Source organism: Vicugna pacos, chromosome 27 (assembly GCF_048564905.1).
Source record: "Vicugna pacos chromosome 27, VicPac4, whole genome shotgun sequence".
Taxonomy (NCBI): Eukaryota; Metazoa; Chordata; class Mammalia; order Artiodactyla; family Camelidae; genus Vicugna; species Vicugna pacos.
In genome coordinates, this window is record NC_133013.1 from 28,027,234 (window position 1) to 28,040,213 (window position 12,980).

General features: G+C 48.1%; 2 protein-coding genes across 6 annotated transcripts in view; one reads left to right on the forward strand and one right to left on the reverse strand.

The window, feature by feature from the left end:
- LRRC49 (leucine rich repeat containing 49) overlaps positions 1–1,324 on the reverse strand; it is a 97,869-nt gene extending 96,545 nt beyond the window's left edge. For 2 of the 5 annotated variants that reach the window (XM_072951124.1, XM_072951121.1), the window contains exons 1-2: positions 1,072–1,324; positions 370–426 (exon numbers count right to left, since the gene is read on the reverse strand). In XM_072951124.1, the coding sequence (XP_072807225.1) occupies positions 370–426; positions 1,072–1,230 (216 nt within the window). In that variant the 5' untranslated portion in view covers positions 1,231–1,324. The remainder of the gene's footprint in view (positions 1–369; positions 427–1,071) is intronic. The other 3 variants (XM_072951125.1, XM_072951123.1, XM_072951122.1) reach the window with 2 other exon arrangements.
- THAP10 (THAP domain containing 10) lies at positions 1,229–12,105 on the forward strand. Its single transcript, XM_072951169.1, has 5 exons — positions 1,229–1,548; positions 1,670–2,024; positions 3,981–4,069; positions 6,458–6,634; positions 9,903–12,105. The coding sequence occupies exons 1-4, from the start codon at positions 1,229–1,231 to the stop codon at positions 6,600–6,602; spliced, it is 909 nt and encodes a 302-aa protein (XP_072807270.1). The 3' UTR covers positions 6,603–6,634; positions 9,903–12,105.
- The last annotated feature ends 875 nt before the right edge of the window (positions 12,106–12,980 follow it).

Here is a 12,980-nt window from a genome sequence, read left to right on the forward strand (position 1 = left end):
TTAGTTTCAGGTGTACAACATTGCGATTCAGTATTTTTACAGATTATACTCCATTAAATGCTATTATAAGGTAATGGTTGTAATTTCCTGAGCTTATACAATACATCCTTCTCGGCTACCTGTTTTATACATACTAGTTTGTACCTCTTAATTTTACACCCCTCACTGGCCCCTTCCCCTGCCCTCTCTTATTTGGTGACGAGTAGTTGCCTTTATGTAGGCAGACAATAAAAAATTAGCTTTAGACTGGAGACGAAAGTAAATATACTTAAAACTTTCAGTATAGGCTCTACCCTTTAAATCATGCTATTTGTGCAGAATATAAAACAATTTATCTTCAATTTAAATACAAATCTGCTTAAATCTTACTTTGTTTTTTTCAGGAAGCGATGATGTTTGAATAACCAGATGAAGCCCACAGTTCACCTACAATGTAAAAATTAAACCATAAAATATGCTCTTAACTTACACACACACACTCTCACGCTCTCCTCAAAATAGTACAGAAAAGGATACAACCAAAAAATTACAAAAAAACAGAACGCTCATTTTTTGGTAAATGATCATGCTCTGGGGATTTGCTTTAAACAATAAAATCACAAATATGAATTAAAAGGTGTCACTGTGATTTATTTTCCAAAATGTCTGCAGCGATTTAACCCTCAGCTTAGCACTTCAGGCTTCTGACAACTGCCATTTCAGTTCTGAGTAAACATGTCAGTGAGACAGGTGAAAGAGATTGGGGTGTCTGTTAATAATAAATTATTTTCTTAATTTAAAAAAAAAAAGAGGAATTGGCTGATGAAAAGAATTTAAATGAACCTCAGCCGTTCACAGCAGAGCAGCTCCACCTTCTGGGAAGCCCGGACGCTGACCGAGGCTCCGAAGACCCGGCACACGCGCCAGGACCCTCCAAGTGCCCGGTCCAGCCCCCGCCTCCAGCCTCGGGCAGACAATAGCCGCGGAGCCCGGCGCCCCGGGCCCGGGAACACGGCCCATCACCTGGGGCGAGGCCGCCGGCGGAACGGACGCCGGCCAGGGGAGGAGGGGGAAGCAGGGGACCCAACCTACGTTGCTCGCAGCCCGACCAGAAACGGAGCGGTATTTCCCGGGAATCATGGCAGGAGACCGTCCGAGAAGCCCGGCTGCATCTGCCTCAGAAGCGCCGCTCCCGCGGAGGCTCAGAGACCGAACGGGGTCGTCTCCCGAGCAACCGCTCGGGGTTACCATGGAAACGACCACTTCCGGCTCGGTCCTCCGCGGAGTCGCCGGCCGGCCGGCGCGCCCGTTAGAGCCTCGGCTGTGCCTGGAGGGCCGGTACGTCAGCGCCTCCGCGGCCCGTGTTCCCGGCCCGAGAGCGCGGAGCGGGGGTGCGGGGAGGAGGGTGGGACGCGGGGAGGCCGCCGCCTCGGCGCCGCGACCGCCGCCACTTCCGGCCCGCCTCAGCGCCGCCGCGCGGAATTCGTATCCCGCTGCCGGGGCCGCCTGCTCGCGGGAGGACTGCGGGAGGGGCGGGGGGGCCTCCGAAGGCCGGGCGCCCTCGGTGCGGTGCGGCCCGGGGTGGGGGCCGCGGGGTCGGGGACGGGGCGAGCGCGGTGCGCGGCGGCAGGTGCGGGACGGGGGCGCGCAGGTGTGCGGGGGGCGCGGCCCCGGCTCGTCCGCCCGCGAGGTCGCCGTCCCGCTTCGCCGCGGCCCGGGCCGTGCGGCTGCAGTGGGGCCGCCGCGCCGACCGGTCCGGGGGCAGTGACCGCTCCTTCCTCTGCTCCGACCACGCCGCTCCCGCCTGTTCGGACGTCTCTTCGGTGATCCTGAGGCGCGTGGCGGGGCCGTGCCCCCCTGCACCGGCTGTCGCCGCAGCACCTAAGCGGGGAGAGGAGTCAGGCCGCCCGGCCGCCCTCCTGCACCCTCCTCCCGGCCAGGCGGAGGGACCCCCAGGAGTCCACCGAGGGTCGTGGGAGGACCCCGGGTCCGTGGCTAGGCTCCTCCACTTGGTGTCGTCCTGGAAAAGGCCCCGCACCTCCAAGGTTTCTGTTCACTCAGTCACCTCCGAGAGCCTGTCTAGCCTTAGTGCTTTGGAATTAAGTTCCTTCTACCTGCTTCTCCCCAAAACACACACTCTTGTCCTTCAGACTGGAGTCGCCTGCATTCTCTGCTCCTGAGTTTTTAAGTGGAAATGGTTTAATTTGAGCAAGTCTCAAGGAATCGAGTGCTTGAAACTGTTTCTGCATAGCATATTACATAAACTTGAGGAATTAGCAATTATACGGTCAAAGTGGTGGGGGAACTGGGATGCGGAGCCGCTGGTGAAGATGGAGCTTGCTGGTGAACAGCCCCTTCCCACTCCTCCGCTTCTTATGGACTGGCTGCCTTTAAACGAAATCATCCCAGTGCTGCCCGGGCCCTCCTCTGCCTGCCTTCCCAGTGCCCCGAAGCACTGATTACACTGTCTCGGCATCTGGTCACTAAGGTCTTCTTCCCCGCTTCCCATCTTAAAAACACTTCTTAGCCTTCTGTGAGTCAAACTTCAGCCCTAACACCATGACGTAGATGAAATTGTGACTCTTAATAGGATCCAGAAGGTGTTCATTTTCAGAGATAGGAAGAGTTCACCAAGAAGTCAAGTTATCTGTTACTGATATTTTGGCTTTGAATGTACAGAGGTATTCATAGAATTTAAGAGTTAGAGCTGAAGGAATCCTAAGTTCTCATCTAGTCCAAACTCAGTTTATGCACAAGGAAGCCAATCTGGGTGGTTAATTTCTTCACGAGCCTGTAATCTTTGCTTTAGGTCTAATTGCCAGACAGAAACTCTGTGCGGTACCAGCCCGCTCCTTCCTTTGGGGCAGGTGCTTAAGACCCTTTACTAGCATCCTCCAATTATTAGGATGGAGAACAAAATTATTAACACAGTGTCTAAGTCCCTGAATGCTTTTTTGCCCTGCCTACCACACCAGTCCTATCCAAGTCCACAGCCCTGGTTGCTCACAGGTACCTGTCATGCTGATCTTTTCAGTTTTTTAACATACTATGTTCTTTGCCACCAACAAGCCTCTTTGCAGTTGTTTCACGGGGTACCCTGGACTTATGCCTCTCCCATTCCCCGTCACCATCAAGTTAGTCCTTTTACTTTATAAAAATCAGCTCAAACATCCTTCCCTTTTGGCCCACTAATTAGATACTCTCATTTTTCATACACTTCACTAGCACGTATACTTCAGTTGCCCTCGTCACAGTGTTCATGAAATAATTGTGTCGTTAGCTTAATGTTTGTCCTCATGTTAGAACGTAGACTCTATGACAGCAGGGATCTTATCTGATTTGTTCATTCTTGTATTGCCAGTATCTAGGACAATATTTTGCAAATTTAAGGAATTAATAAGTATTTGTGGAATGATTGTGTGGCTATGAGAACAAATTTTTGTAGTGTTTTAGAATTTTCAGTACTCTGCCAGTTTCCCTTCTCAACAGGCTGTACACCCGTCAAGACATCTGCCCTTTCCTTCAACCATTTATCCAGCATCATTACCTAGCCAACCTGTACCCAAGCCCATATATATCCATCTGAATATTAAACATGTGCCTCCTACACCCTTACACCATTTTTCCCCTCATAATTCTACCATCTAATCAAGAACTGGGAGAAGAAAAGCCAGCATACTGAAAGAAAGATTTTATAATGCAACAAAGGCTAACTAGTGAGAAATCTAGAACAGATCCCAGCTCCATTTTCCAATTAGCAAGTATTTTCAGCCAACATTTCTGACAATCCAGATAACATTAATACACATGCTGAGTTACTAGGAAACTGTAGGTTTTAAGAATAGTACTTTAAAATTATAGAAAGTTTAAAAAGTTTAGAGTGTATAGCAATAAATTTTTAGCCAGAACTGGACTGAGAGCCCCAACAGCATCACTAGGAAAGTTTCCTTGTGCCACGTCTCCCTCCTTCCCACGATCGCTGTTTTTCTTTCCAATTCCAGGACCAACTGACTAAAAGGAAGTTCCCAGTCGTTCTACAGCATTTACTGAGGAGCTGTTGTAGACGCTGTTTGAGTGCTTGGGGCTATAAGTAGGTAAATACATCTTTGGGCCCTTGCAGAATGATTTGGGGCCACCTCCAAGGAAGAAAGGGGGTTCTCGGGGCACCATACACTGATATTCTGCTTCATATGACTGCGATCATTGTCACTCCTTAACTGTGAATTTTGCATACTTGCTTTTCTCATTCAACTTTTTTGTAAGCTTCAATTCAAATATAGCAAATATACAGGGAAGTGCACAAGTCTTAAATCATTAAATTATCAAAAACTGACCATAGAAAAGTCATTTGTTCAAATATTGCTTCTGTCCCATCTTCTCTCTCTTTTCCTTTGGGAATACAGTTAATATCACACATGCTTTTTTGTCTTATCCACTATATCTCTCATTGTCTTTTCTATATTTTTCATCCTTTTGTCTTTCTTTGCCTCATTCGAAATATCTTTCTTTTTTTTTAAACTTTTTTTATTGAGTTACAGTCATTTTACAATGTTGTGTCAAATTCCAGTGTGGAGTTTTTCAGTTATACGTGAACATACATATATCCATTGTCACATTTTTTTTTTTCGCTGTGAGCTACCACAAGATCTTGTATATATTTCCCTGTGCTATACCATATAATCTTGTTTATCTGTTCTACATATGCCTGTCAGTATCTACAAATTTTGAACTGCCAGTCTGTCCCTTCCCGCCCCCCGCCCCTGTGGCAACCATAAATATTTTCTTTTGATTCATGTTCCGGTTGATTAATACATATCTGAAAATTCTGCTTCTTAAACTTTTAATATGAAGAAGTAATCATATATGTACACAAAAGATTTACGTTCAAATATTTCTAATAATGGATTATTTTAATAAATTATAGTATATCTGTACAATAGATTGTATGCAGCGATAAAAGTTATAGGTAGAATATTTAATAACATAGAAACATGATGTATTAAAGAGGAAAACAAGATTATAAAATATATGATCCCAATTTTAAAAATACATAGAAAAAGATAAAAAAATACCAAAATAAGAAGTTGTTGGCTATGAATGATGAGATTACAGCTAATTTTTTGTTTCTTTTTGTTCTCTGTATGGTGCAAATTTATATAAATTATAAAATGTATTATTGTTATAAAAGGAACAAAAATTTTTAAGGCCTGAATAAATTACTAAAACTCCATTTTATCAGGCATAGGTCTGTTTTGTAAAGAAATAAGTACTTATTCTAGACTTTCATAATGCTTGGCTTAGAAGTAGATGTAGCTGTCAAAATTAGTCATAATTTTATAAGCACAAATAAAGATAAAGGCTTAAGTTTTTATTTAACTCCTCAATACTGTTACGTGTGATTATTCATGTTACAGAGAAACTCTTCACAAAAGTTTCTTCACAAAGTTTCAATAACTTGAGTATTAATAGTATGTGCTACAACAGCCAGAGATGCTCACTGAAGTGTTTTTCAGTGGTCTGAAGGCAGCTGCTGTTCCCAGGGCCAGGGGTACAATTGCAAAGCGCTTTTTTTCATTTCTCTATCCCTTATTTTTCCTTCCCACAGGAACCTCTTACATTTTTCAGTTGTCTTTCCTTAGCCTCTTCCACGTAGTTTCTAGGTACTCAGTCTTGCATTACCTTCTAAATACCCAGATTCTCCTCCTTCCTACCTCTCCCCCTACAAATCAAGATTTCCAGTTCACATGGTAATTTTTCTCAGGAAAGCATGAAAACATTCAAGCCAATTGTATTATCTTGTTAAAGCATTTCTCTGTAAGTTATAAAGGACTGATGCTTCGGTTCTGTGGAATAATGCTACTGTTCTGCTATGATATCATATTTAATACCATTGTAATAATTTAATACTAGTAGTAGTATCTCTTCCAGCTCTTGATTTAGGACAAATACCATGGGCTGTAAGCAAGTAGCATAATAGCTTATAGATTTCTGCGTGACCAGAACGCTAAACAATTTATGACTTAGAAAGGGTAGAGAACAGCATAGCAGAGTTATTAAGGAGCTTGGACTACGGAGCCAGCTTGCCTGGGTTCAAATTCCAGCCTTCCTAATATGTGACCTTGAGAAGTATTATCTATATTCTTTGACTACTTGTGACTTTTAAGAGATAAAGTCATATAAAGTAGGCTTTACCTGTGATATACTTGTCCTCTGATGTATATTAGACTGAAAGTGAAAGTCAAGGTATGCAGACCCCAGTCCATGCTGTAATCTGCCAGTGACGTCACTTCGGTTCCTCCTCACTGTGAAAAAGGCCCCGTGCATAAAAGTACACGCATTTCTCCGCACAGGCCCCCTCAGCGGAGTGTGGGGATGTTTTGACTTATCAACTGATGGATCAATTGAATTGATGTTTTGTATATGAAAGACATACAAAAAGCGAAGTCTATCACAGGTAACCGTGTTTGTCCTCTCCCAGGTGTTCAGGCCGAAGTGAAAGTATTTGGAAAACGACCATGCAGTGCAGCTCGCAGGTCGACGGACTGTGCGGTCTAGGCCTTCTTTACTCCCCTGACGTTTCTCCAGCGACTCAGAAGCAGAGGAAGACGGGGCATCAGGAGTGAACGGACTGATAAAGAAGCAGAGCTTCATAAAGGTAACACACCCAAGTCGTCCAGCCAAGCAGCTCCATTCCTAGGTGTCTACCCAAGAGAAATGAAAACCTGTGTCCACACAAAGGCTTTTACACACATGTTCATGAGTCAAAGCCTGAAAACAACCCAAACGCTCATCAGCAGGGAACTGGGTAAACAAATGTAGACTATCCAAACAAAGAAATTCTCTCGCAATAAAATGGGACACACATAGGCAACACCGTGGGTGAATTCTGAACACAAGCTGAGTGAAGAAACCCAGACTCAAAAAGGAGGACAGACTCAGCATTTCCATTTGTGTGAATTTCTAGAAAAGAGAAGGAACTAATCTGTGGTAACAGAACCAGAATCAGTGGTTGCCTGGGGCTGGGGCGGGAGGGACGCTGCCTACAAAGGGGGAAAAGGAATGTTTGGAGGTGACGCAAGTGTTTTATATCCTGATGTGATGCTGGCTCCATTGGCACATACGGTTGTGGTTGTATAATTTACACCTTTTTAAAGTTGATGGAAGAAAAAGGCAATTCATACTAATTGCCAAATGACTAACACAAACAATAAATTCTGTAGATTTTTAAGATAGGCTTCACGGAATAGGTAGAATTGGAATGGCCTTTTGAGGAGAAATAAGATATAAATATGCTATTTTTTTAAAAAAAAAAAAGGAACTGAAGGCAAAGAAAAAGTCAACATGGGCATGACAGCAGAACAGGCGGAGAGCGGGTGGGTCAGAGGGGTGTCACAAGACTGAAGGCAGGGGCCCTTGCAGGAGAGTCTGAGGATGGAAGGGGAGAAAGCTAGAAGCAGAATGTTCCCAGAACAAGGAGATTGGTCTTTACCCTTGGGGCGCTGAATGGCCTTTTGAGATTTCTGAGTGGGAGAGTATGTTGGGCAAATGAATCCAGAGTACAGTGCAGGAGGTGTTGTCAAAGAGAATTTGCTAGGGTTAAAATGATAGGCTTTTGCAGTGAAGTAGAGTAGGGAAAGGTAAAGAAGGGAGTCAATGTTGAGAAAGAAGAATTGACTAGACACAATGACTAATTTAGACACTGGATTTGTGAATCAGGAAAGACTTGAACACAACGACTGAGTTTTCAAGCCTGGGTACCTAAAAACAGCAGTGCGACTAGTAGAAACCAGGAGGAGCCAGTGTGGGGAGAAAGATGCTGATTTCCGTTTCAGGAGTCAGTTGTCTGAGAAACCTACCCGGACTCTCCCCTTAACCTCTCTCTTCAGATGGGATGCAGTGTCACTGCATCTGCCGAAGCAAGCCCTGCCTAGCCCATCACAGCACTTACACCTTGTTGTGAAGACAGTTTACTAACCTCCCTTCACTGGACTCTGTAGAGCTTGAAAATAAGGCTGTCTTTCATTAGCATCCTCACGTGCTAAGCACTGTTCCAAAGGCCTGAGGGGTTTGCATGTGTGCTTGGCATGCTTGCGAGTCTCTGCTAAGTGAATCCTGCACGTTGACTGTGAGGGGACCGTGGAACCGGAGAGCAGATGCCTTTCTCGGGCAGTCGGAGTGGGGAGGCCCGGAGGTGTAGCCTGGGGAGGCGTTTGCATGGCGTGGTCGTTGAAGCCGTGCCGTAGATTCCCTAGAGGAGAGCTCACAGCCCTCCTGCGGCACTTGATGTCCTCATTACTGCCCTGGCAAAACTGCGCCAGAACAAGAAGCGGGAGAGGCCGAGAAACCTGCACAAGCCTGCGTTACCGCTTAATTGAATGAGCAGCTTACGAGGATTCGGGACTTGGCTCTTCAGATAATTGGCAAAACAAAGTCAAAACAAACAAACCAAGAAAACCCAACTCCATCTGGCTTCTGACGCTTGCCTCTTCCCTCTCTGTGCCGAGAAGGAGGGAGAGGGTTCCAGGGAGGTGGCGGCAGCCTGGGTGCACCCGTTGGGCTGCTCCCTCATCCTGGCTGCAGCAGAAGCTTGACCGCAGGCCGCGCCGCTCGGCAGCCATGTGGCCGAGACATCCCCCGGGCCTCGGTCTTCTCGTCTGAGAAGGCGCGGCTCTAGCAGCCACGTCTACGCTTGTTGAGAGGATTCGGAACTCGGAGCGCGGGGCCTGGCACGAGGCAGGGGCCCCGTGACGCCCGGCGGGGGCGGGGACTGCGGGGTTGAGGGCGCGTGGTGGCGGCCACCTGGGCGTGCCGCGGACCGCCGAGTTCCCTTGCCTTCCTGTGCCGTTTCCTCGCCTGGAGCGCAGGGCTGTTCTTAGTGCCTGTATCATAGGCTTGTTGTGGAACTTCGCTGAGGGCCGTGGCCGACACCAGTGAGCGCGTGGGCGTGGGCGTGTCGCCGTCCCGCCGTCTGCAGCTCCGCGCAGTCGCTTCCCTGGCCTCTCTGGTCAGGGGGAATGTTGAGGTTTTCCGCTCGGCTCACACCGTGACACCAGATGGCGCTGCTGAGCGTAGGCGCCAGACCGGAATCCCGGGGCTGAATGCCACCAGCTGGGATGGGCTGGTCTCCCTTTCTGTTTCGTAGATGAAGAAACTGAAGCTCAGAGAAGTTACCTGATGTAATTCCTGCCCGGAGTTGTCTCGGCACCCAGTCTCCCCTCTTCTGGCAAACCCAACCCCACTTTTATCAGAAATGATTGAATAGTGAAACTGGGTGAAATCCTACTTTTTCCCTGAAATACTTTGATCAAGCCCAAATGGGTCTGTAGTTCCACCGGGGTGCGGCCACGCTGCTGTCCCTCGCTGACAGCTCTGCCTGGACTGTCTGTGGACGCCGCTGGTGGGATGAGTGCTGACAGGGGTCTGTCGTGTCTTTAGCGCTCTGGAGGCTTCGGGCCCTTCTCAGTGCCTGTCCCGGAAGCGGAGTGCCCCTGACGCAGCCTCACTCCCTCACGTGTCTGCCGGTCCTTCTCTTTGTCTGGCTTCCATGAGGAGGTTAGAGCCAGAAAGGACTTTGTGAAAATGGTCCAGTCAGAATCCTTCGTTTTGTCCATGAGAAAACTAAATGAGGCGATTTGTCCACGGTCATACAACTGACTGGTTAGTGGCAGAGCTGAGGTTAGAGTCTTCCCTAACTCACCATCCCAAAAAAAGTTCAAACTGCTGCAAGAGACTGTCCGACTTCTTCCACCTGTCCTTTAAATGTTGCCTACTCTTTCCTCCAGGTCACAGACGCCAGTTTACTATTAATTTGGATTGTATTCGTCTGGGAGCCCGGCCACCATTCATAGCCTTCCTTTTCCTGATTCCAGTTCAAATACTAACCTGCCCTGTCATTTCTGCTTGTACCCATCCACCCTTTGCAGCTCCTGGATCTTAATCCCTGCCCTTGAAGAGAAACAGCAGGTCCTCTTTCCCACCTGAACCTGCAGAGACGGGTCTTCAGCTATGCCAAGGAGGCTGTCCCTGCCTCGCGAGCTTCAGAGGAGACAGATCCCAGCCACGCAGGACACCTCCCGTGTTCTGAGATGGCGTCTGAAGTCCTCTTCAGAGCCTGCAGAGTTGTGTTAGGCTCTGTGATAACGTGGCCCAGGGCGATTCCTAAACAGAGCATTCCCTAGCTGGACTAAATGACACCACCCAGGACATGAAGAATTTCTATATCCGAGGACTGTTTCCTTGATATCTCAACACTTTCTCTGTAAGTTTTAAGAACTGATTGATTTATTTCTTTACCAACCCTACTATCTAACTGGCAGATTGTTTAAGCGACCATGAGTTCTTCCATTCTCATCAAGAGGCACAATCTGTCTGTCCACTCCTTGAATCTGGCTTGGCCGTATGAGTCACTTGGGCCAATGGGACATTAGCAAAAGGGATGCAAGCTGAGGCTTTGAAAGTGCTTGAACACTGGGCTTGTCCTCTTGCTGTGCTTGGAGCCTGAACACCACCATGGAAGTGAGCCCAAGCCAGCCTGCTTGAGGGTGAGAGGCCACATGCAGAAGCAGCCAGGCCCTTCCTAAGAACCCTCTAAATGCCAGACATCTGAGTGAGGCCGTCCTGGGTCATCCAGCCACTGCCAACTTGCCAGCCGACTCGAGAAGCTAGAGTGAGGCCAGTAGCATCAGCCAATCCTGTCCACACAGAAGAACTTCCCAACCAGCCTATGGGATTGTGAGCTAAATTACTGGCTGTGTTTAAGTCGTACATTGTGGCGAAGCCTTGTTACACAGCAGGCACTGCCTGCTGCGTGGGTCGTGGCAAAGTCTCCCTGAGGAAGAGGCGTCAGGATTTTCTCCTTCCTCGTCGTCTTGACCCCCACCCTCCTATTCTTCTGCCATCAGAGGCTTCCTGGGCTGTTTTGACGGGATGTTTACTCTCAGTGAGGGGACAGTGGAGTGTCATTTTTATTAAGACTGGGTCAACTGCACGTGTAGACTTTGGTTATCTGTGCTTGGCAACGCATCATTAAGAGCCGTCTCTCTCTCAGGCCTTGCACTCTTGGGATGCAAGGTCCTCCTCTCCAGGCACAGATCCAGTCCCTGGTTTCAGATCCAGATCACTCTCCTCATGGGCATGGCACCTTTCTTAGCTCCTGCTGATTGAACTTCTCTTTCTAAACGGTCTACATTTCCTCTTATTGACCTGACAGTAATTGATCTCCTCGTCCTTTTAGAACACACACACACTTTTGGAAACCCTAAATTGTATCACAGCTTTGTCCCCAGCATCTTCCCAGGCTTCTAAACCGCAATCCTGGATCCCCAGACTGGACCCCACGGGAAGTTACTCCTAAGTACGCGTGCCCTAGTTTCATGTCGTAGCGCGATGTGAATGTTTGTTCACTCACTCAAGGAGCTGAGGGTAAAAGCAAGCACGGCCTATGCAGCCCTTCCCGTGAAGATTTTGTAGCATACCTGAAATTCTGAAAGCCGACTCCAGTCGTTCGTTGTGTTGGAACTTGAGTCCCAGTGGGGAAGCAGATGAGGTGGCAGCCTTGAGAAGGGTAGGAGTTGCCTAGTAGGCTTATGCCGCCGAGTTCTGTCCTGAGCTGATCTGCCTCTGGGGTTGATGCAGCTGCACGTGAATCTGACGAGTCACGAAAGAGCAGTAACCAACTACACGGCATTCACTCGTATTTCTACAAGTGAAAACCACAGCTGAGCTAGCGTGACATTGCGGCAGGAATTTCTGACCAAGTGGGGCTGCTCTCCAGCCGCCCCTCCCCATTCCATTCAGCTTGCTGCTGGCTTGCCCCTCCCAGTCTTCAGGTCTACGAGCCAATGGGACCACCGCGCTCTGCGTCTCTGACTAGTCATCAGGCTCTGCTGTTGGAATCCTCAGAGAGTTGCTGGCGGAAATGACGGGCTTAGCTCCGCACAGGACAAGAATTTTGCATGGACACATTCCAAACTTAAACTGTCCACTGGATTTTGAATCAGACTGAAAGACAACAAAGAAAACCTCTCACTTTCTGCAGCTCAGAGTGTCAAAAATAGGAAGGTTTGGGGGTGAGGGCAAGAACTCAGCTAGTAAACATTCCAGTAAGTAAATATTTTTCCAGTTGCAGTTCAGTGTTTTAATTTTAATAATGTTTTCCTGTTAAAAGAAGCAACAATACACTGAGTGTGGGAGATGAAGAAAAAACAAATACACACGAACAAGCCAAAGTTACTTGTTAATTTCGGACCCTACCTAATCAGCTCCAGGCACAAAAAGGGAGGTGGTGGTTAGAAACGGAACAAGGACAAGCGTGTTGGAGTTGGATGTTTGCAGCCTTTCCCCTCCTTGCTTTTTAAAGGGGATTTGTGTGTGCGTGCGTGTGCCCTTAGCTGCCGCACCTGGCGACGGAAACAGCCAGCAGAGACCCAGACCTGCGCCAGCCTCCTCCGCTTGCACACACCCTGAGCTGGGCCCCAGCCCCAAGTCTGCATGTGTACCCCACAGTCTCTGGCCTTAATAGTCCAGTCCCGTGTTAGGGTCTCTGATGGGTTCTTCTTGGGTCAGGGTCTAGCCAGGGCCAAGCACTCACCACTGGAGGGGTGGGGTCCTTGGTGTAAACATGGCACCTGAAATTCCCCGCCTGGACTCAGAAGGGTGGAGCTAGGGGTTTAGCCTTTGGGGTTGATGCAACTTCACGTGAACAGGTAGGACGTGTCATTTTAGAACCAGGTCAGGTGGGGAGGAGAGGATTAATACCTGTTATGCAATGTAACGTGATCCAGAATTCAGCACTGTGAGCATTTCAGCGTGTCCCCTTGTTTGACACAGTGTTTGTAGAAGTGTGTCTGGGCTACTGTCTGTGTAGCTCCGGGCCGTGGGCCTTCACGTACAAGCACGCCGCAGCATCTCTCTCGTCAGAAACACCGCCTGAGCACTTGGATGGTGGTGGAGCACTCCGCTGTGTGGGTGTCGGATATTTACGTGACTTCCAGGCTCCTACT